The 23,218-nt window shown below is 44.9% G+C and overlaps 1 protein-coding gene across 1 annotated transcript; it reads right to left on the minus strand.

Moving 5' to 3' along the window:
- Positions 1–563: 563 nt before the first annotated feature.
- On the minus strand, positions 564–21,282 carry LOC140208455 (uncharacterized). Its single transcript, XM_072277143.1, has 2 exons — positions 19,343–21,282; positions 564–2,453 (listed from the first exon to the last, which is right to left on the minus strand). Exons 1-2 carry the CDS (start codon positions 20,800–20,802, stop codon positions 1,517–1,519), a joined length of 2,397 nt encoding a protein of 798 aa, XP_072133244.1. The 5' UTR covers positions 20,803–21,282; the 3' UTR covers positions 564–1,516.
- Positions 21,283–23,218: the final 1,936 nt, after the last annotated feature.

Here is a 23,218-nt window from a genome sequence, read left to right on the forward strand (position 1 = left end):
AGGCTTGCTGAGCCTTTCCCTTAATTACACTTTGTAAGATAATGAGCTAATCCTCTTTTTACCATTTTAAACTCTGAGCAACCTTCTCAAAATGCTGTAAGTATTTATCAACCTCTGCCTCGTCAAATGGGGGTACCAATTTATCTTCACGACTGGCCTCAAACTTATCACCAGAGTCTAACGCGAGACCCTTTTGCTGCAATCTCTCTATCTTTTCCAGCTCGAACAGCCACTGTCTTTCTGCTTCCTCCCTGTTTTTCTGCCTCTTCTCTGTTTTTCCACCTCTTCTCTCCGTTTTCCTGCCTCTCTAGCCTCAACCTGCCTCTGCCTTTCCACAGCCTCCATCTTTATTTTGTCTAACTTGTACTGGAGCTCAAGCTCACTAGGTTTACTTTCAGGAAACACCTCCAACTCCTCCACGTTAAACACACCCTTAGATACGTAATGCTCAGTTATGATCTTCTGCATCTGTGCCCTTCTCATTGTCAATTTCACCTTAGCAAGTTTTAACCTTTTTGCAATACTCAACAACTCAATCCTTCTGATGTCCTTTAGTGCCTCAGAGGTTGGCGCTTCCAGACATCTATCAACATCCATTGCTGCTGAATTTCCACACACAAATAAATCAAAAGGGATTTCCCCAATGAAATCGATAATTAATCAATATGCCTCCAAATCTGTTCCTATCCCGGATGCAGGCCCCAATTTTGTTATGAACCGTAACGCTTTAGAAATGAGTCAGCAGCAATAGACTACACCTAGAGTCTGTTTTTGATGTTAAATCCATTATCTTTATTAGTACCTACTAACAATATAGTAACTTAAGCAAGATAAACAAAAGTTAACAGTGTTATGTGTATTCATGTGGGTAAATATAACTCCCAAACTATTGAGCTCAGGGGAAACAAGGCTTGGAGTCTTGAGATGGTAAAGTATGAAAGTTCAGTACAACCACAGAATAGTTGAGGAGAGAGAGATATTTGTAATCCAGAGTAAATGTCGAGAGAAGGCAATAACGTTGAATTCCACAGTTTCCACCGTGGTAAAACGAGAGAACAGTCGCTGTAGGTTTTATCCGTCGTTGTTCCAAGTCCACATACAAATTATCACCGAAAGTGACTTGTCACAAGGGGTATCGTCTTCAAGTGAATTACCACACCACACCCAGGCAAGGGTTAACACATAAGTGGTCTTCACAGGATACCCCAAATCCGATCCACTCCTATAGATCAAACGAGGTGACAACCACACATTCGATATACACTGAATTGATAATTAACCCACACTTGTGGGCATAGGAAAGTTCTAAACAGTGACCCTTGGCCACTAATTCCCTTGTTTCAATCCTTCCATTTTTCCTCCTTCATCTCCGTCTGACTCTGAGTGTCTGTGTCCTTGATTAAAACTAAACAAGCTGTGAGCGATGTAAACAAGATGCAAGTCAGACTGATTCACCTTCTTAATCTCTCTCTTTCTCTCTCAGAATGACAGTCCACATCAAACAAACCCTAGGGATTCATAACAATGGCCACTCCCCATTGTGAACTGACTGGTGTGCTAGTAGCTTGGATGACTGAGTGAATCTCTTCCCACAGACTGAGCAGGTGAACGGCTTCTCCCCAGTGTGAACTCGCTGATGACTCTGTAGGTTGGATGACTGAGTGAATCCTTTCCCACATTCTGAGCAGGTGAACGGCTTCTCCCCAGTGTGAACTCGCTGGTGTCTCTGTAGGGTGGATGATCGAGCGAATCTCTTCCCACATTCTGAGCAGGTGAATGGCTTCTCCCCAGTGTGAACTCGCTGATGACTCTGTAGGTCGGAAGACCAAGTGAATCTCTTCTCACAGACTGAGCAGGTGAACGGCTTCTCCCCAGTGTGAACTCGCTGATGACTCTGTAGGTGAGATGACTCAGTGAATCTCTTCCCACATTCCGAGCAGGTGAACGGCTTCTCTCCAGTGTGGACTCGCTGGTGTCTCTGTAGGATGGAAGAGTGAGTGAATCTCTTCTCACAGACTGAGCAGGTGAATGGCCACTCCCCAGTGTGAACTGACTGGTGTGCCAGTAGTTGGGATGACTGAGTGAATCTCTTCCCACAGACTGAGCAGGTGAACGGCTTCTCCCCTGTGTGAACTTGCTGATGACTCTGTAGGTGGGATGACCGAGTGAATCCCTTCCCGCAGTCTGAGCAGGTGAACGGCTTCTCCCCAGTGTGAACTCGCTGATGACTCTGCAGGGTGGATGACAGTGTGAATCCCTTCCCACAGACTGAGCAGGTGAACGGCTTCTCCCCAGTGTGAACTCGCTGATGACTCTGCAGGTTGGATGACTGAGTGAATCCCTTCCCGCAGACTGAGCAGGTAAATGGCTTCTCTCCAGTGTGAACTCGCTGATGTACCAGTAGGTTGGATGACTCAGTGAATCTCTTCCCACAGTCTGAGCAAGCGAACGGCCTCTCCCCAGTGTGAACTCGATGGTGCCTCTGTAGGTCAGATGACTGAGTGAATCTCTTCCCACACTCTGAGCAGGTGAATGGCTTCTTCCCAGTGTGAACTTGCTGGTGTGTCAGTAGGTGAGATGACAAAGTGAATCCTTTCCCACAGACTGAACAGGTGAACGGCCGCTCCCTGGTGTGAACTTGCTGGTGTGCCATTTGTTCAGATGACCGAGTAAATCCTTCCCCACAAATTCAGCAGATGACCGGCCTCTGCCCGGTGTGAACTGACTGGTGTGTCCACAGGTGGGAAGACCGACAGAATCCTTTCTCACACACTGAATAGATGAGTGACCTTGCCCAGTGTGAACTTGCTGATGTACCTTCAATTGAGATGACCGAGTGAATCCCTCCCCACAGTCTGAGCAGGAAGGATGGTCGAATGAATCCCTTGCTCCACTTCTTAAATATCTAGACAGAGACAGCAAAACTGGCGTGTTGTGTTTGCGATTCCTTGAGACAAATTCCTTCTTATTTTTAACCTGTGAAAAGATCATCAAAATCCATCAGTGGGTGTAGGACATTTCAGATGAGATTACTTGAGTTGCCAAGATTTGATCTGGTATCACACTGTTACAGTGAGGTTCAACCCAAGTTCGACAGAGAAATCATCTTCTGACTGGTCACAGTGCTGGTATCTGGAATGACCATCAATTCCCTGATGCTCTTCCTGTCTCTATCAGAATGGGGCATTTCTGCCGTCTCCAATCTGTGACTTGGCTCAGTTTGACTCTCTCCATTGTTATTATTCCCTGGTCCTGCTGAGCAGCATGGGTGCCTGGCCCCACAGTAACTGAAACAGTCTCACGCAAATTGTCTTTCTTGACGTGCAGCAAGGATTTTCTTTTATGTATTATTAACTTGAAGTGCCACAGTTTTAACGCCATATAAAAAATTCCTGCTGAGATGAATGGTTGGTCCACACAGCTATGAAAAGGACTTAGAGTGAATTTTTGTATTATTTCAGGTTCTTGTCACAGTCACAGAAAATTACAGCACAGAAACAGGCCCTTTGGGCCATCTGGGTTGTGCTGAACTATTTAAACCACCCACTTCCATACCCCTACCATCCAAACCTCTTAAATGTTGAAATTGAGCTCGCATGCACCACTTGTGCTGGCTGCTCATTCCACACCCGGATGACCATCTGTGTGAAGAAGTTTCCCCTCATGTTCCCCTTAACGTTTCACCTTTCACCCTTAACCCATGTCCTCTAGTTGTAGTCCTACCCCATCTCAGTGGTAAAAGCCAGCTTGCTTTTACCCTGTCTATGCTCCTCTATCACAAACAAATCGCCCCTCAGTATTCCACATTCCAAGGAATAAATTCCTGACCTGTTCAATCTTTCCTTATAACCCAAGTCCTCCAGACCTGGTAACATCCTTGTGAATTTTCTCACAACTCTTTCAACATCTTTTACATCTTTCCTGTAAGTAGGTGACCAAAACTGCACACAATACTTCAAATTAGGCCTCACCAATGTCTTATACAACTCAACATAACATCCATTTATTGTTGTCATTACTTTAGTTCACGAAGGCCAATGGACTGAAATCCTGCTTTCCGTCTCTATCTTACTGTGACACCACTTTCTGTGAACTAAGGACTTGTATTCCCAGGTCCCTTTCTTCTACAACACTCCTCCGTGCCCGACCAGTCACGGTGAAAAACCTGCCCTGGTAGGTCATACCAAAGTGCAACAACTCACACTTGTCTGCATTAAATTCAATTTTCCGCTTCTCAAACCATTTTCCCAGCTGGTCCAGATCGCACTGCAAGTCATGATAGTCTTCCTCGCTGTCCACTACACCACCAATCTTGGTGTCATTCTCAAATTTGCTGATCCAGTTAACCACACTATCATCCAGATTACTGATATAAATGACAAACAACAACAGATCCAGCACTGATCCCCATGACACACCACTAGTCACAGGCTTCTAGTCAGAGAGGCAACCATGTGCTACCACACTCTGGCTTCTCCCAAAGCCAGTGTCTCATCCAATTTACTATCTCATCTTGAATGCTGAGTGACTTAACCTTCTTGACCAACCTCCCATATGAGACTTTGTCAAGTGCCTTGCTAAAGTCCATGTAGACAACATCCACTGCCTTGCCTTCATCCACTTTCCTGATAACTTCCTCCAGAGACTCTATAAGATTGGTTAGACATGACCTACCGTGCACAAAACCATGCTGTCTATCCGTTATCAGTCCACACCTATCCAAATACTTACAGTATATATCCGGTTCCTGCACATACATTCCAATAACTTACCCAAAAACTATTGGGAAACTTTCAGAAACCAACAGCAGACAACTAAAATAAAGTCAAATGAGCTCAGGGCATGGAATCATGATATTGTAGTCATTAATGGGTCTTGGTAGTACCCAACAGTCTGAGGCATTTAGAGGAACAAAATATCCCGGGCCTCAATATTTCTTGAAAAGCAAGGTTCCCTGCACCTGTAACTTTACAACTTTTATTTTGGCAGGCACATACAAACTCTACACCCTCAAAATTTCACTTCTGAAGGCCTCCCACTTACCAAGTACTCTTTTGCCAGAAAGCAGCCTGTCCCAAACCACACTTGTCAGAGCCTTTCTCATACCATCAAAATTGACCTTTCTCCAATTTAGAATCTCAACCCGTGGTCCAGACCTCTCTTTTTCCATATTTACTTTGAATCTCACGGCATTATGATCACTAATTTCTGTCACCAGCCCTGGATCATTTCCTAACAGCTTATTGCACACTTCTACGTCAGAAATTCTAATTACTGATTAAGGGCACATTTGACAAACTCTCCCCATCTAGTCCTTTTACAGTATGGGAGTCCCAGTCAATATATGGAAAGTTAAAATCACTTACTGGAACAACATTTGTATCCTGGCATGGTGCAATCTCTCTACAAATCTATTCCTCTAAATCCCTCAGACTGTTGGATGCAACCAAGTCCCAACAATGGATACAACTTCATAATTCCCTGTCCTGAGCTCATCTGGCTTTCCTACGATATTTCTTGCATTGTGATATACACAGCTCAGCACATTCATCGCCCCATGCTCAACCATTTGATTGCTGACTCTGTCTGAGGTCTGAACAACATCTGACTGGTGTCAAGAAAACAAACTCTCCCTCTTTGTCACAAAAACAAAAGAGCTGATTGTGGACGGCAGGAGGAATGGAGACAGGATAACCCCTATTGACATCAATGGATCTGGGGGTTAAGAAGGTGAACAGCTTTAAGTACCTCAGTATAAACATCACCAAGGATCTCACATGTAACCATATAACAATTACAGCATGGAAACAGGCCATCTTGGCCCTTCTAATCCGTGCTGAATGCTTACTCTCACCTAGTCCCACCAACCTGCACTCAGCCCATAACCCTCCATTCCTTTCCTGTCCATATAGCTATCCAATTTTACTTTAAATGACAATATCGAGCCTGCCTCAACCACTTCTGCTGGAAGCTCATTCCACACAGCTACCACTCTCTGAGTAAAGAAGTTCCTCTCATGTTACCCCTAAACTTCTGCCCCCTAACTCTCAACTCATGTCTTGTTTGAATCTCACCTACTCTCAATGGAAAAAGCTATACACGTCAACTCTATCTATCCCCCTCATAATTTTAAATGCCTCTGTCAAGTCCCCCCTCAACCTTCTACGCTCCAAAAAATAAAGACACGACTTGTTCAACCTTTCTCTGTAACTGAGGTGCTGAAACCCAGGTAACATTCTAGTACATCTCCTCTGTACTCTCTCTATTTTGTTGACATCTTTCCTGTAACTCGGTGACCAGAACTGTACACAATACTCCAAATCTGGCCTTACCAATGCCTTGTACAATTTTAATATTACATCCCAACTCCTATACTCAATGTTCTGATTTATAAAGGCCAGCACACCAAAAGCTTTCTTCACCACCCTATCCACATGAGATTCCACCTTCAGGGAATGATGCACCATTACTCCCAGATCCCTCTGTTCTACTGCATTCTTCAATGCCCTACCATTTACCATGTATGTCCTATTTTGATTAGTCCTACCAAAATGTAGCACCTCACACTTACCAGCATTAAACTCCATTTGCCATCTTTCATGTACATGGTCTGTACATACCGGCTGTGTTGTGAAAAGAGCACAACAGCACCTCTTTCACCTCAGATGGTTGAAGAAGTTGGGGATGGGGCCCAAAATCCAAAGGTCTTTCTACAGGGACACACAATTGAGAGCATCCTGACCAGCTGCATCACTGCCTGGTATGGGAACTGTACTTCCCTTAATCACAGGAACCTGCAGAGAGTGGTGCGGACAGCCCAGCGCATCTGTAGATGGGAACTTCCCACTATTCAGGACATTTACAGAGACAGGTGTGTGAAAAGGGGCCAAAGGATATTGGGGACCTAATTCACCACAACCACAAACTGTTCCTGCTGCTACCATCCAGGAAATGGTACCACAGCAAAAGGACCAACAGGCTCTGGGACATCATCTTCCACCAGGCCATCAGACTGATTAATTCATGCTGATACAATTGTAAACTATGTTATATTGACTGTCCTATGTATAAACTATCTGTTATAAATTACTATGAATTACACTTTGCACATTTAGATGGAGATGTAAAGATTTCTACTCCTCATGTATATGAAAGATGTATGTAATAAAGTCAATTCCATTCAATTCACCCTCTCCACTATATGTTCTGTCATTCTGGCTCCCATTTCCCCTACAACTTATTTTAACCACATCACCCCTCCCCCCAACACTAGCACGAGCAAGCCTTACCACTAGGATGTTAGACCCCTCTTGTTTTGTTCCCCTAACTAACAAATCCCCTATCACCCCTTTGACTTTTCTCTGCCAGGTAATCTCAACAGTTTCTAAAGTGGTTCCACCTGTTGTTGTGTGGGATGGACACAAGAGTACTCTGCGATGGCTATTTAACCTCATTCCCCTTCCTGACTCTCACCCAGTTTCCTGTGTCCTGCACCTTGGGTGTAACTCACCTCTCTTCATGTCATATCTATCACCCCCTCCAACTCCTGGATGATCCAGAATTCATCCATTTCAAGTTTCAACTCCTTAAAGTGCAGGGTTACAAGCTGTAGCTGGATGCACATAGAAACATACAAAATAGGTGCAGGAGTAGCCATTCGGCGCTTCGAGCCTGCACCGCCATTCAGTATGATCATGGCTGATCATCCAACTCAGAACCCCGCCCCAGCCTTCCCTCCATACCCCCTGATCCCCGTAGCCACAAGGGCCATATCCAACTCCCTCTTAAATATAGCCAATGAACTGGCCTCAACAGTTTCCTGTGGCAGAGAATTCCACAGATTCACCACTCTCTGTGTGAAGAAGTTTTTCCTAATCTCAGTCCTAAAAGGCTTCCCCTTTATCCTCAAACTGTGACCCCTCGTTGTGGACTTCCCCAACATCGGGAACAATCTTCCTGCATCTAGCCTGTCCAATCCCTTTAGGATTATATACGTTTCAATCAGATCCCTCCTCAATCTTGTACATCTTGTACATGAGGGCTTCAGGGACACCAGAGGTGTCCATACCTTCCCACCAATCTCCCCTCAAATTTGTAATGACCAGTGTGTACATAAAGCTTGTATTATGCAATTTTTACCCACACGTGCACAGTGAATTTTATATAGAGAGGCATTCATTTTAACAGCTATCAAATCACTGTCAATAAGAACTTTGATCTCTTCTGGGTTTGATTAAGTTCATCTGCACTCTCACACAACCTATGTTGCAGGCCTGTAACAGGTAATGAAGGATTTTCTCGCCAGAGCTTTTGCACACCGTCCATATGTGGTTTGCTTGCTAAATGACACTTAAAATGTCAGATTTCTAAATAACACTCCTTCCCACTTGCAAATTCTCCAGCAACTTTTGCATCGCCACAGTACACACAAGTAACTCCAGTTTCTGTATTGTATATAAATATTTCCCCTGAACCCTCCCCCAGGTGACTGACGGTGGTGAACTCAGTGATGGCAATGCCAATGAATATGGAGGGAAGGGCAGTAGTCTGTCTCATTGGAGTCTGGTACATTTGTGATGTGAAAGCTACTTGCTGCCCAGGGCAAAGGTGTTTGATATCATTATGTACCCAGAGAGAATGGGTCAAAACATGTCCTCCCGGGTAGAAAGTCCAGAACAGTAGGAGGTGGAACCAGCAACACACACAAAATTTTGGAGGAACTCAGCAGGCCAGGCAGCATCTATGGAAAAGCGTACTGCCTTGCAGAGGGTGGTTAGGGGAGCAGAGAAGGTTATTGGGGTCTCCCTACCTTCTGTCCAAGACCTCTTTCAGAGGCGATGCCTCCAGAAAACACGGTACATCATTAGGACCCCTCACACCCTCTCCATGAACTGTTTGTTTTTCTGCCATCAGGCAAACGTTACAGGAGCATCAAAACTAAAAGCACAAGGCTACTAAACAGCTTCCTCCCACAGGCAGTCAGACTGCTAAATAGCTGCTCCACCTGACTCTGCTTTGGACACTTTTCACTTGCACTGGACATTTATCACTGATTTTAACTGACATGTGACTGTTGTGTTTTACTATTTATTGTTATGTTTATTATTTAGTGTTGTGTTTGTTATGTTATGATTGCACTGCCTCTGAGAAACGCTGTCTCATTCTGCCCTGCAGAGCTGATGTGCGGTTAGAATGACAATAAAGTTTCTTGAATCTTGAATCTAATGCTGAGTTCCTCCAGCAATTTGTGTGTGTTGCTCGGATTTCCAGCATCTGCAGATTTTCTCTGGTTTGTGACTGGAGGCAGAACAAAGGTGATTTTCACAACAGCTGATGTAAAAGATTTTGTTCCCTTTCTCCGAGTTCCCGATCCTTGCATTTAGACAGCTGGAGCTCAGCTCTGTCTGAGAGACCCATCGGTTCCCATTCCCTCATCAGCCGGAAGCTCCCCGGGGCCCGTGTACGGATGGTGGGGCTGAGAGAGAGGGAAGAGAGCAGGACTGTCCCGGGATTGCGGGTCACGGAGTCCGGAGTCACAGCAACTACCCGAAGTCGGTGTTGGAAACGCCGCCCGGTGAGACCCCCAACCCGGAGATCCCTTCTCACCTCAACCGATCATCCGGGGCCTTTTGTGCCCCGCGCGCTGGTGAGCTCGAGCTTGGTCGGTTTAACGGCTGGGCTACTGATCACGTGACCAGCCCCTCCCCCACCGCTATCAACAGAGCGTTCACGTGCTGCACTATTCCCATTGGTCCGAAGCGATGTCAATCACTGCTTCCAGCCAATAGAAGAGGCGGACCAGCCGAGAGGGCGTTACCCCCGCTGACACCGTCTCCCGAACTTTCCGTCACGGCGGGACAACCGTCAAAGTAAATGTCCGCTTTCTGATTTATTTCCATTTCCCTCCGAGGGAAGTTGGGGCGTTTGTGAAGCGTCTCCTGCGGCCGGAGTCTGATGTGTCGCTGAGAGGTAGGAGGAGACCGCTCACCCGTCGGTTTGATGCCGGTTCCCCGGGGAGGGAGAGGATGAAGACGGGGAGAGAGGGGGCGGACAGGATGTTTGTCCCGGTGGGGACAGGAGGGGCTCATCTGTGGAAATGTCTGAGCCCACGGTGGTGGCGATTCACCACATTGGGGGGCAAACACCGACAGACTGTTGCCCTGCAAGCGGGGCCAATGGTCCGGGCAAAGTGACAATTATTTGTGTTTTGTTGAGACTGTACCGGGAATATGGTGTAAAATCCCGCTCCCCACACTAACACGGGTCACACAGACCAAAGAACAAACTGCCGGAGGAACTCAGTGGGTCGGGCAGCATCTGTGGAGGGAAATGGACCGTCAACACTTCGGGCCGAGACCCTCCCTCTGGACTGAGAGTGGACGGGAAATAGTCCGAGAAAAGAGGTGAGGGGTGGGGATGGGGCAAGAGCTGGGGAGTGAGAGGTGGATCCAGGTGAGGGGGAGGTGGGAAGGTGGAAATAGTGACGGGGGTGGGAGGTGAGTGGTTGGGGCAACACGGGGCTGCAGAAGATGGAAATTAATTCCATAGAGGATTAACAAAGAGGTTAGAGAGTATTTGTTATAGAGAGTGCAATGAAGATTCACCAGACTGATCCCTGGAGTGGTGGGTCATCATATGAAGAAAGATCAAATGTGATAACCCTTTCATTTGGCGAATCGAGGACTGAGAGGTGAACACATTGAAATGCACAACATCATTACTGGCTGAACCAGGGATCCCAGTCTCTGAAAAAGGGGGTGGACTGTCCGGGACTGAGATGAGGGGAAATGTCTCCATTCCGAGGGTGGTGAATGTCTGTAAATCCCCACCACAGAGGCCGGTGAAGACTTGGTGATCATCCTCACATAAAACAGAGGCCGGCAGATGTGTGGAGACCGAAGGGATCGAGGAAATGAGGATCGGGCAGAAACATGTGACTGAGATGGGAGAGCAGCTGTCATCTTGTTGATGGTTAGAGGGGCTGAATGGCCACCTCCTGCTGTTTCTCACTTGATGTTTCAGTGTTCCTGTCCAGTGAGGCTGGAGGAATGTGAATAGAAATGAGTGTTTATAAACATGGACAGATTTAAATGAAAACTGCACATTTCCGGTTTGGGTCTGAGTTGTGTGTTGGACCGGGATGGGAATCGAGCCTGTGACTCTGTGACCTGGGGGTGGAGGGAAAGGGACAGGGATGATTTGGAGGGAAGAAGTAAAAATGTATCTGGTGTAAATATGGAATAATGTGGGAAATGCGGCAGATGGGTCAGACAGTGTGTGAGGGGCGAAGAGCAGAGTCACCGGATCAGATGGGAGACCCTCCACCGGCACGTGATCCCGTTTCCTGTTCACGTTTTCCCGCAGATCTGCAGCATCTGCCGGTCACTGCTGGAGTATATGTGTAACTTCATCTTTCGCCTGTTCAGACAAGGCAGTGAGATCCGGATCTGTCACATCCTCTCGTTGTGGGTGGACAATGTTTTATTCTGCAATATTTTCAGCATGTTTCCATATAACCACATAACAATTACAGCACAGAAACAGGCCATCTCGGCCCTTCTAGTCCGTGCCGAATGCTTACTCTCACCAAGTCCCAGGCCTCAGACCATAACCACTGGGCCGAGGCCTGGGACTAGGCCTCATTCCACTGTTTTTACCTGCTGAAGGGCAGCCAATGTTTCTGGGTGTCTGACCCATTCATATGAGAACTTAGCCTTTTGTATTTATCTGAGCTTTTCATAAATGTGTACGGTTTAGTTCAGTTTCACTCCAGAATTTCCAAAGCAACCAGTCAGTCAAATAGTTCCACACAATTAAAGTAGTTTACAGTATTACATTTTAATTTTATTTTGTATTACTTATATAATTTAACTATTTAATATGTATATTCTTATTTTAAATCAAAGGTAAAAATCTATTGTTATGAATTAAATTCTGTTGCTGCTGTAGAGACAACAAATTACATAAGATCAGCCAGTGCTATTAAACCTGATTCTGATAATTGGTCTGGGAGACCCACCACCGGTCACCTGATCCCAGTTACCGCAGATCGTAATGTGAGATTGAAGCCTTTTCTATTTATTGGTGTTCATCAGTTCAGTTAACTTTTCCTCTGTGGTTCCAAAGCAGAAGCTCAGTCTGTCTAATATTTCCACAAAATTAAAATGGGGACTTATCATGTACTGAGCTACAGCTGCAGAGAAAGTGCAGTGCAGATAGACATATGGGGCAGGGTCACGTCGAGTTACATTGTGAGGTCGAGTCCATTTTATTGGACTGGAGACCATTAATTTGGCTGACAACTGCAGACAGGAAGCTGTCCATGAACCTGGTGGTATGCGCTTTAAGGCTTTTGCATCTCTTCCCCGATGGAGGTTTGGGTTTGCAGCAATAATGTCCAAAGTTGTGGGCATCTTTGAGTACAAGGCCTGCTTTCCCGAGGCAGGGAAAGTGTAGGAAGAGTCCATAGAGGGGAGGCTACTTTCTATGATGTTTCCAGATGAGACCAAAGTTCTCTGCAGTTCCTTGCAGTCATGGGCAGAGCTTTAGCCATACGAAGACGTGAAGTATCGACAAGAAGCTCAGAGACCTGGGCCTTCACCCTGCCTTGTGTAGCTGGATCCTGGACTTCCTGTCAGATGGCTGGCAGGTGGTAAGAGAGGGATCCCTCACCTCTGTCTCTCTGACCCTCAGCACACATGCCCCACAGGCTTGAATCCTTGGCCCCCTCCTTTACTCTCTGTGCACCCATGACTTGTGTCACCACCCACAGCTCCAATCTGTTAATTAAATTTGCTGATGACACTACATTGATTGGCCTAATCCCAAATAACAACTTTCAATTGATCAAATGCTTCCTGACAAGGCTTGGTCCAAACAAACTTTTCACCCTTCTTCAGGAGAATAGTCAGAGGAAGAGCGGTATCAGCAAAGTTCTTACAGAACTTACAGTAATATCCAACCATTCCCAGAAACCTTCCAAGAGCTTTCTTACCAGTCTGTCACAAAAACTGTGGGTCAACTGTCTAAGAAAAATAACAAGATGGCTTGAGTGGCAAAAATAGATTGTGGTGCTTTTATTTACAAAAATAGTGGAGAAACAAAAACTTGGATGTCCACATGAAAACAAGAAATTTTTTTTAAAAAAATACTATATTATATATATATATATATATACACACACACACACACACACAGCTTGCAATTGTCACCTGTCTGGTTAACAGCCACCCTCAGACTAAACAGAAAAAAAAACGACCCAAAGCCTTGGTAACCTGAGGCTTATAACTGCTAAGCCAATCTCCCTAGACTAACCAAAAGCTAATTAACTCAATTATCTTCCATTTCACACAATCTGAAACTCTACCACCAGTTCTCACAATAAACACATATACTTCATCACAGGATTCACCATTTCCCGGCTAAATAACTTGTATAAACCCCAAAACTTTACCACAAGATGAGTAATTAGGTAACATAACCCTTGTCCCAGGTAAAGATGGTATCCTCCACCATCAGCACACCTGTGCAGGTTGCTGCTGCCTCTATATAAAACAGCTCTATGCAGCAGCTCTGTTTCAGACCCAGTGACTGTGGAGGAGAGAAACGTCAGATTATCATGACACTTCGGCAAAACACTTATTGGAAAGATGACTATGAATAAATTCACCTGAGATAATAAAACTGTGACATAGTGTGTTTCTTTTTTTCATACCTATTACTGCTGGGGATGAGTGTAAAATTGTGACTGTTGATTTATTGTGACGCGTGCACTCACCACAATAACAGAGGGGAATAATGTGTGTGGATGACACTTTGAGTGTTTTACCGAGTGTGCCATGAGACATCTGTAATCAGTGACCGGCCTTCGTCACACAGTCGGAATAGGAACTTCAGAAATTGCCTGAATTTTGCCTGCACAGGAGCCAACTTGCCTTGACCTACAACACAGCCAAGATAGGTCACAGAGGCATGGCCAAATTCACTCTTAGCTAAGTCAACTGTAAGGCTGACCCTGGAAAGCCTGTCAAACAGCTCTTCTACTACACAGATATGCTCTTCCCAAGTGTCACTCCCTGTGACTAAGTCATCAATATAGGTATCTGTGTGTCCTAACCCTTGAATTACAGAATCAATCATTCTCTGGAACGTTCCTGGAGCGTATTTCATTCCAAATGGCGAAACATTGTATTCATACAACCCAGAAGGTGTCACAAATGCAGAAATTTCTCTACCTCAGTCCGTCAATGGAACACACCACACCCTTTCAACAGATCAATCTTTGTAAGAAATTACCTTTTCCAACCTTATCAATGCAATCATCCACCCTAGGGATAGGATAGGCATCTGTTTTTGTTACTGCATTTACCTTCCTATAATCAGTGCAAAATCTAACACTACCATCAAGTTTGGGCACAATAATGCAGGGTGAGCTCCAATTTGATGTTGAAGGCCTGATAATACCATTTTCAGCATATATTAAATTTCTTGCTCAGCCAATTTACACTTTTCTACATTCATGCGATATGGGTGTTGTTTAATCGGTTTGGCTTGACCAATATCTACGTCATGTACTGCGACCGTGGTTTGCTTGGGAACATTGGGAAATAAAACTTTAAACCTCAGAATTAATTCCTTCAGCTGTTGTTGTTGCTTTGGCTGCAGATGAGCCAACTTGTTGTCCACGTTTTTGAGAACAACCGAGTTCATTAGCCTAACTGGGACCATGTTTGGCTTGTGAAAAGTCTCAGACGAGTCAATTGTTTCATTCTCAGGGCTGTCAAATTTATATGTTTGACAACACTCACCGATGGTGCCTGCTTGCCAGAATAAGGCTTTATCATATTGATGTGTACCACCTGTGTTAGTTTACGTCAGTCATGTGTTTTAATAACATAATTCACATCATTAATTTGAGAGACTATTTCATACAGTCCATTGAATTTCGCTTGAAGTAGAATCGTCAACATTGGAGATAAGGCAAGCACATTATCCCCCACCTTGTATTTTCTTTTGTTTTGGTCCGCTTATCAAACCAACACTTCACTTTGTTTTGAGAAATCTAAGTTTTGTCTCGCTAGACTACAGGCCTGGTGTAGTTTATTTTTGAACTTGAAAACACAGTCTAACAAGTTAACATATACATCCCCATCAATCCACTGTTCCTTTAACAAGGTCAAAGGTCCCCTCACTCTATGACCAAATACAAGTTCAAATGGACTAAAGCCCAGTGATTCCTGTACCAACTCTCTTAAGCCTGATTTATACTTGTGCGTCAAGTGTACGCCATAGGCACTATGTACCCTACGCCGTCCCCACGCTGTACCCTACGCCACAGGGTAACGTGAACCTCCTCAAAAAAGTAACTCACGCGTCGCGGCGATGCAGACCGCAACAACTGTGATTGGTTCGCTTGGTAGCATTGCATTTCTGGTTGCTTTTCTCCGCCATGTCTGTACACTGATGCAAAATAAATGGTTGGAGACAATGAACCAAATCGTCAAATCTACCTGCCGACATCCGAAAATATTTGAAATGCATTTACTCGTCCATGTCTCTCACGATGAAGCTCAACAGTGTCAGAGAAACCCTACCGCCAACTTGCGTTTTGGTGGTGAAGTGCAGAGCGATGCAGACACAACTACGCATGCTCGCTACGGCGTAGGGCTACACAAAAATTAAGTCAGGCCTATGGTGTAGGATACAGCGTATCCCGAATGCACAAGTATAAATCAGCCTTTACGGTGAACAAAATCAAATGTATTCCTTCATCCCGTTTTTTTTTCATTTTCAACACAGTATGTCTTAATCATTGTTTTGAGGGTAGAATGAAATCTTTCTAAAGCCCCTTGTGATTCTGGATGGTACGCAGACGATGTAATTTGCTTAGCTCCCAGTTCATAAACTACCTGCTGGAATAATCCAGATGTAAAATTACTTCCTTGATCAGACTGGATTTCTTAAGGCAAACCAAATAAAGTAAAAAACTTGTTAGAGCCTTCGCCAGTTTTAGCTTTAATATTTCTGAGAGGTATTGCCTCTGGGAATCTGGATGCAGTACACATAATAGTTAGCAAATACTGATGGACAGCTTTAGTCTTTGGCAATGGGCCAACACAATCCACTATAAATTTGGAACAGGGTTCTCCGAATGCAGGTATAGGCCGGAGTGGGGTCACTGGGGTGACCTGATTAGGTTTACCCACAACTTGACAAGTGTGACAGGATCTGCAAAAGGTCACAACATCTTTCCTCAAATTAGGCCAGAAAAATTCTCTCATAATCCTGTTTACAGTTTTATTCTCTCCAAAATGGCCACCTAAGGGCATACTGTGGGCCAAAGTTAAAATTTCAGTCCAATAAAATTCAGGAACTACAACTTGGTGAATAATTGTCCATTCCTCACTCGCAGGTATAGCAGGTGGCCTCCACTTCCTCATTAACACTCCATCCTTGAGATAATACCCTACTGACATTTTCTTAATCTCATCATCTGAGAGAGATGTTTCTTATAAAGCTTCAATCTCAGGGTCTCGGTTCTGTTCTGCTATAAACTCCTTCCTAGACAGGGATAAATCTTTCTCATCAGACTTACTACCTGAATCCTGTTGGAACAATGAAGGCTGAAAGGTCCCTGACAAGTCATCATAACCTGAATCCTGGTCAACCTGATTTTGGCTATCAGGGGTATCAGAATCATGCTGCACAGAACCGTCTGCATTGGCAGACTTTTTAGCCATACTTTGAGTTACTGTGACAAATGTTAAAATCCATCTGTGGGTCGTCAGTGGTTGGCTTAGTTGTCAACTGCACTGCAGGAACAACTTTACCATCTGCCAGGTCATTCCCTGACAGCAAAGTAACAGCTTCCACTGGTAAACTGGAGCATAATCCGATCCTAACAGGTCCCGAAACAAACCCTGACTGTAAAGTTACCTTGTGCAATGGCACAGAAACAATGCTGCCCCCAATGCCTTTAATAAGATTTACCTCACCAGTGTCAGTCTCATCACCGAACTAATATAAGTGACTGAGAAGCCCCAGTATCTTGAAGAATTTTCACTGGTACCGGTGTTGACCCTTCCATTACTAATACAAACCCATCTGACATAAAATGATCGAATCCCTTCTTAACTCAGTCAGACCTCTCAGTCCTTAACTGAGCCTCAGCAGAATGTTCAGAACCCTGTGGGTTTATAGGTGCTTCAACATACTGATCACAGGCATGTGGGACTGTCTCCTTTTCCTTTTTCTTCTTCAGGACAGAACAATTAGTCATCATATGACCAGCTTTCTTACAATAGTAACAAGTAAGACCAGAATATTTCTCCTTCAACTACTTCCCTTCATCCTCACTCTTGTTACGAGTCCCAGCTTTAATTTCTGGTTTACCCTGGTTATCCCTGCTACTCTTTTGGAAGTTCTTATTCGGGGTAAACTTAACGTGATGAGTTAAAAGAAACTCATCTGCTAATCTAGCAGACTCCTGCAAAGTGGCAGCGTCCTTTTCATCTCAATCTAAATCAAGGATGCACCTTTTGAATTCTTCAATTGAAACCATCTTTCAAGCTGTTAAAATCACCACTTAACATTTTTATATGTGCACCAGCGGTCAAAGCGCACAAACTTCTCATTAGCAAATTCCATATAAATCTGGTTCACAGATTTCCTCAAATTTCTAAACTTTTGCCTGTATGCTTCTGGGACCAACTCATAAGCTTTGAGCACAGCCTGTTTCACTATGTCATAATCAGCTGCTTCAACAACTGTCAAAGCAGAATAGGCTTGCTGAGCCTTCCCCTTAATTACACTTTGTAAGAGAATGGGCCAACCCTCTTTTGGCCACTTTAAACTCAGAGCAACCTTCTCAAAATGCTGGAAGTATTTATCAACCTCTGCCTCATCAAATGGGGGTACCAATTTAACTTCCTGACTGGCCTCAAACTTATCACCAGACTCTAACGCTAGACCCCTTTGCTGCAATTGCTCTATCTTTTTCAGTTTGAATATCCTCTACCTTTCTGCTTCCTCCGTTTATCTGCCTCCCTAGCCTCAATCAGCATCTGCCTGTCCACAGCCTCCGCCTGTCCACAGCCGCCATCTTTATTTTTTCTAACTTGTATGGGAGCTCAAGCTCACTAGGTTTACTTTCAGGAAACACCTCCAACTCCTCCACTTTAAACACACCCTCAGATACATAATACTCAGCTATTATCCTCTGCATCTGTGACCTCCTCATTGTCAATTTCATCTTAGCAAGTTTTAACCTTCCAGCAATACTCAATAACTCAATCCTTCTGGCATCCTCTAATGCCTCAGAGGTTGGCGCTTCCAGACATCTATCAACATGCATTGCTTCTGATTTCCTACACACAAATAAATCAAAAGGGATTTCACCAATGAAGTCGAGAAGTAATCTATATGCCCCCAAATCTGTTCATATCCAGGACGCAGGCCCCAATTTTTTTACGAACCGTAATGCTTTAGAAATGAACCAGCAGCAATATACTACACCTGGAGTCTGGTTTTGATGTTAAAACCACTATCTTTATTAGTATCTGCTTATAATATAGTAACTTAAGCAAGATAAACAATAGTTAACAGAGGTATGTGTACATATGTGTGTAAATATAACTCCCAGCCTACTGAGCTCGGGGGAAACAAGGCTTGGAGTCTTGAGACGGTAAAGTATGAAAGTTCAGTTCAACCACAGAATAGGTGATGAGAGAGAGATATTTGTAATCCAGGGTAAATGTCGAGAGAAGGCAATTATGTCGAATTCCACAGTATCCATGGTGGTAAAACGAGAGAACAGTCACTGTAGAATTTATCCATCATTGTTCCAAATCCACATACGAATTATCACCAAAAGTAACTTGTCACAAGGGGTATCGTCTTCAAGTGAATTACCACACCACACCCAGGCAAGGGTTAACACATAAGTGGTCTTCACAGGATACCCCAAATCAGATCCACTCCAATGGATCAAACGAGGTGACAACCACACATTCGATGTCCCACCCTTGTGGGCATAGGAAAGTTCTAAACAGTGACCCATGGCCACTAGTTCCCTTGTTTCGATCCTTGCATTTTTCCTCCTTCATCTCCACCTGACTCTGAGTGTCTGTGTCCTCGGTTAAAACTAAACAAGCTGTGAGCAATGTAAACGAGATGCAAGTCAGACTGATTCGCCTTAATCTCTCTCCCTCTTAGAATGACAGCCCACAGCAAATGAAACCTAGGGATTCATAACAACGGTCACTCCCCATTGTGAACTGACTGGTGTGCCAGTAGTTGGGATGACTGAGTGAATCCCTTCCCACATTCTTTGCAGGTGAATAGCTTCTCCCCCGTGTGAACTCGCTGATGACTCTGTAGGGTGAATGATCGAGTGAATCTCTTCCCACATTCTGAGCAGGTAAACGGCTTCTCCCCGGTGTGAACTCGCTGATGTACCAGTAGGGCGGAAGAGTGAGTGAATCTCTTCCCACATTCTGAGCAGGTGAATGGCTTCTCTCCAGTGTGAACTCGCTGATGACTCTGTAGGTTGGATGACTGAGTGAATCCCTTCCCACAGACTGAACAGGTGAACGGCTTCTCCCCAGTGTGAACTCGCTGATGACTCTGTAGATCGGATGACCGAGTGAATCTCTTCCCACAGACTGAGCAGGTGAATGGCTTCTCCCCAGTCTGATCTCGTTGATGACTCTGTAGGTCGGATAACCGAGTGAATCCCTTCCCACAGACTGAGCAGGTGAATGGCTTCTCCCCAGTGTGAACTCGCTGATGACTCTGTAGGTTGGATAACTGAGTAAATCTCTTCTCACATTCTGAGCAGGTGAATGGCTTCTCCCCAGTGTGAACTCGCTGATGACTCTGTAGGTGGGATGACTCAGAGAATCTCTTCCCACATTCTGAGCAGGTGAACGGCTTCTCCCCAGTGTGAACTCGCTGATGACTTTGTAGGTGGGTTGACCGACTGAATCTCTTCGGACAAACTGAGCAGGTGAATGGCTTCTCCCCAGTGTGAACTCGCTGATGTACCAGTAGGCTGGAAGAGTGAGTGAATCTCTTCCCGCAGACTGAGCAGGTGAACGGCTTATCCCCAGTGTGAACTCGCTGATGACTCTGTAGGTTGGATAACTGAACGAATCCCTTCCCACATTCTGAGCAGGTGAACAGCTTCTCTCCGGTGTGAAGTCGCTGATGATTCTGTAGGTGGGATGACTGAGTGAATCCCTTCCCACATTCTGAGCAGGTGAACGGCTTCTCTCCAGTGTGAACTCGCTGATGACTCTGTAAGTGGGATGACCGAGTGAATCTCTTCCCACAGACTGAGCAGGTGAACGGCTTATCCCCAGTGTGAACTCGCTGATGACTCTGTAGGTTGGATGAATGAGTGAATGTCTTCCCACATTCTGAGCAGGTGAATGGCTTCTCCCCAGTGTGAACTAGCTGATGACTCTGTAGGTGGGACGACTGAGTGAATCCCTTCCCACATTCTGAGCAGGTGAACGGCTTCTCCCCAGTGTGAACTCGCTGATGATTCTGTGGGTGGGATAACCGAGTGAATCTCTTCCCACATTCTGAGCAGGTGAACAGCTTCTCCCCAGTGTGAAGTCGCTGATGACTCTGTAGGTGGGACGACTGAGTGAATCTCTTCCCACATTCTGAGCAGGTGAACGGCTTCTCCCCAGTGTGAACTCGCTGGTGTACCAGTAGGGTGGAAGAGTGAGTGAATCTCTTCCCACATTCTGAGCAGGTGAACGGCTTCTCCCCAGTGTGAACTCGCTGGTGAGCCATTAGGTTAGATGACTCACTGAATCCTTTCCCAGAAATTCAGCAGATGACCAACCTCTACCCAGTGTGAACTGACTGGTGTGTCCGCAGGTGGGAAGACCGACTGTATCCTTTCTCACACAAAGAACAGATGAATGGCCTTGTCCAGTGTGAACTTGCTGATGTACCTTCAATTGAGATAACCGAGTGAATCCATTCCCATTGTCTGAGTAGGAGAACGGCCTTTCTCCTGTGTAAGATGACGGGTGTGTCAGTTGGTCAGATGACCGAGAGAATCCCTCCCCACAGTCTGAACAGGAAGGATGGTCGATCCCTTGCTCCACTTCTTAGGTATCTAGACAGAGTCAGCAAAACTGGTGTGCCGTGTTTGAGATTGCTGGAAGCAAATTCCTCCTCGTTTTTAACCTGTAAAAAGATTTACAAAATCCATCAATGGGTGTAGGACAACATTTCAGGTGAGATTACTTGAGTTGCCAAGGTGTGATCTGGTATCATACTGTTACAGTGAGGTTCAACCCAAGTTGGACAGAGAAATCATCTTCTGACTGGTATCTGGAATGGCCATCAATTCCCTGATGCTCTTCCTGTCTCTATAAGAATGGGACATTTCTGCCGTCTCCAATCTGTGACTTGGCTCAGTTTGATTCTCTCCATTGGCATTATTCCCTGTTCCTGCTGAGCAGCATGGGTGCCTGGCCCCACAGTAACTGAAACACTCTCACGCAAATAGTCTTTCTTGACATGCATTTGGGATTTTCTTTTATGTATTATTAACTTAAAGTGCCACAGTTTTAACACCATATAAAAAATTCCTGCTGAGATGGATGGTTGGTCCACACAGCTGTTAAAAGGACTTGGAGTGAATTTTTGTATTATTTCAGGTTCTTGTCACAGTCACAGAAAATTACAACACAGAAACAGGCCCTTTGGACCATCTAGTTTGTGCTGAACTATTTAAACTGCCCAGTCCCATACCCCTACCATCCAGGCACCTGCAGAGACCTCTCAAATGTTGAAATTGAGCTCACATTCAGCACTTGTGCTGGCTGCTCATTCCACACCCGGATGACCGTCTGTGTGAAGAAATTTCCCCTCATGTTCCCCTTAATGTTTCACCTTTCACCCTTAACCCATGGCCTCCAGTTGTAGTCCCACACCATCTCAGTGGTAAAAGCCAGCTTGCATTTACCCTATCTATAACCCTCATAATTGTCATATACTCCATCAAATCTCCACTCAATCTTCTACGTTCCAAGGAATAAAGTCCTGACCGTTTAATCTTTCCCTTTTACCCAAGTCCTTCAGACCTGGCAACATCTTTGTGAATTTTCTCTCAACTCTTTCAACCTCTTTTACATCTTCCTGTAGGTTGCTGACCAAAACTGCACACAATTCTCCAAATTAGGCCTTACCATCGTCTTGTACAATGTCAACAAAACATCCATCTCCTGTACTCAGTACTTTGGTTCATGAAGGCCAATTTGCCAAAATCTTTCTTTCTGTCCCTATCTAACTGTGACACCACTTTCAGTGAATTATAGACCTGTATTCCCAGATCCCTTCCTTCTACAGCACTCCTCAGTGCCTGACCATTCCCTGTGTAAGACCAAAATGCAACACCTCACACTTGTCTCCATTAAATTCCATTTTGCATTTCTTCACCCATTTTTCCATCTGGTCCAGATCGCACTGCAAGCCATGATAGTCTTCCTTGCTGTCCACTACACCCCATTCTTGGTGCCATCGACAAATTTGCTGATCCAGCTAACCGTGTTAACATTCAGATTACTGATATAGGTGACAAACAACAACAGATCCAGCTCTAATCCCTGTGGCACACCACTAGTTACAGGCCTCCGGTCACAGAGGCAACCATCTGCTGCCACACACTGGCTTCTCCCAAAGACAGTGACTCATCCAAATTACTATCTCATCTTGAATGCTGAGTGACTAAACCTCCGTGACCAACCTCCCATATGAGACTTTGTCAAGTACCTTGTTAAAGTCCATGTAGACAACATCCACTGCCTTGCCTTCATCCACTTTCCTGATAACTTCCTCGAGAGACTCTAGAAGATTGGTTAGACATAACCTACCATGCACAAAGCCATACTGTCTATCCTTAATCAGTCCACATCGATCCAAATACTTGTACATCCGTCTCCAATAACTTTCTCACTACTGACGTCGGGCTCACCAATGTATAATTTCTAGTTTATTTTTAGAGCCTTTCTTGAACAGCGTAACAACATTGGCTGTCCTCCAGTGCCTCACCAGTCTCTAAGGATCATTTAAATATCTGTGCTTGAGCCCCGACAATTTCTGCACTTGTCTTCTGCAGAGTCCCAGGGAACAACTTGTCAGGCCCTGGGGATTGATCCACGCTAATTTGCCTTAAGACAGCAAACACCTCCACCTC

The sequence above is a fragment of the Mobula birostris genome, chromosome 13 (genome assembly GCF_030028105.1).
Source record: "Mobula birostris isolate sMobBir1 chromosome 13, sMobBir1.hap1, whole genome shotgun sequence".
Classification (NCBI taxonomy): Eukaryota; Metazoa; Chordata; class Chondrichthyes; order Myliobatiformes; family Myliobatidae; genus Mobula; species Mobula birostris.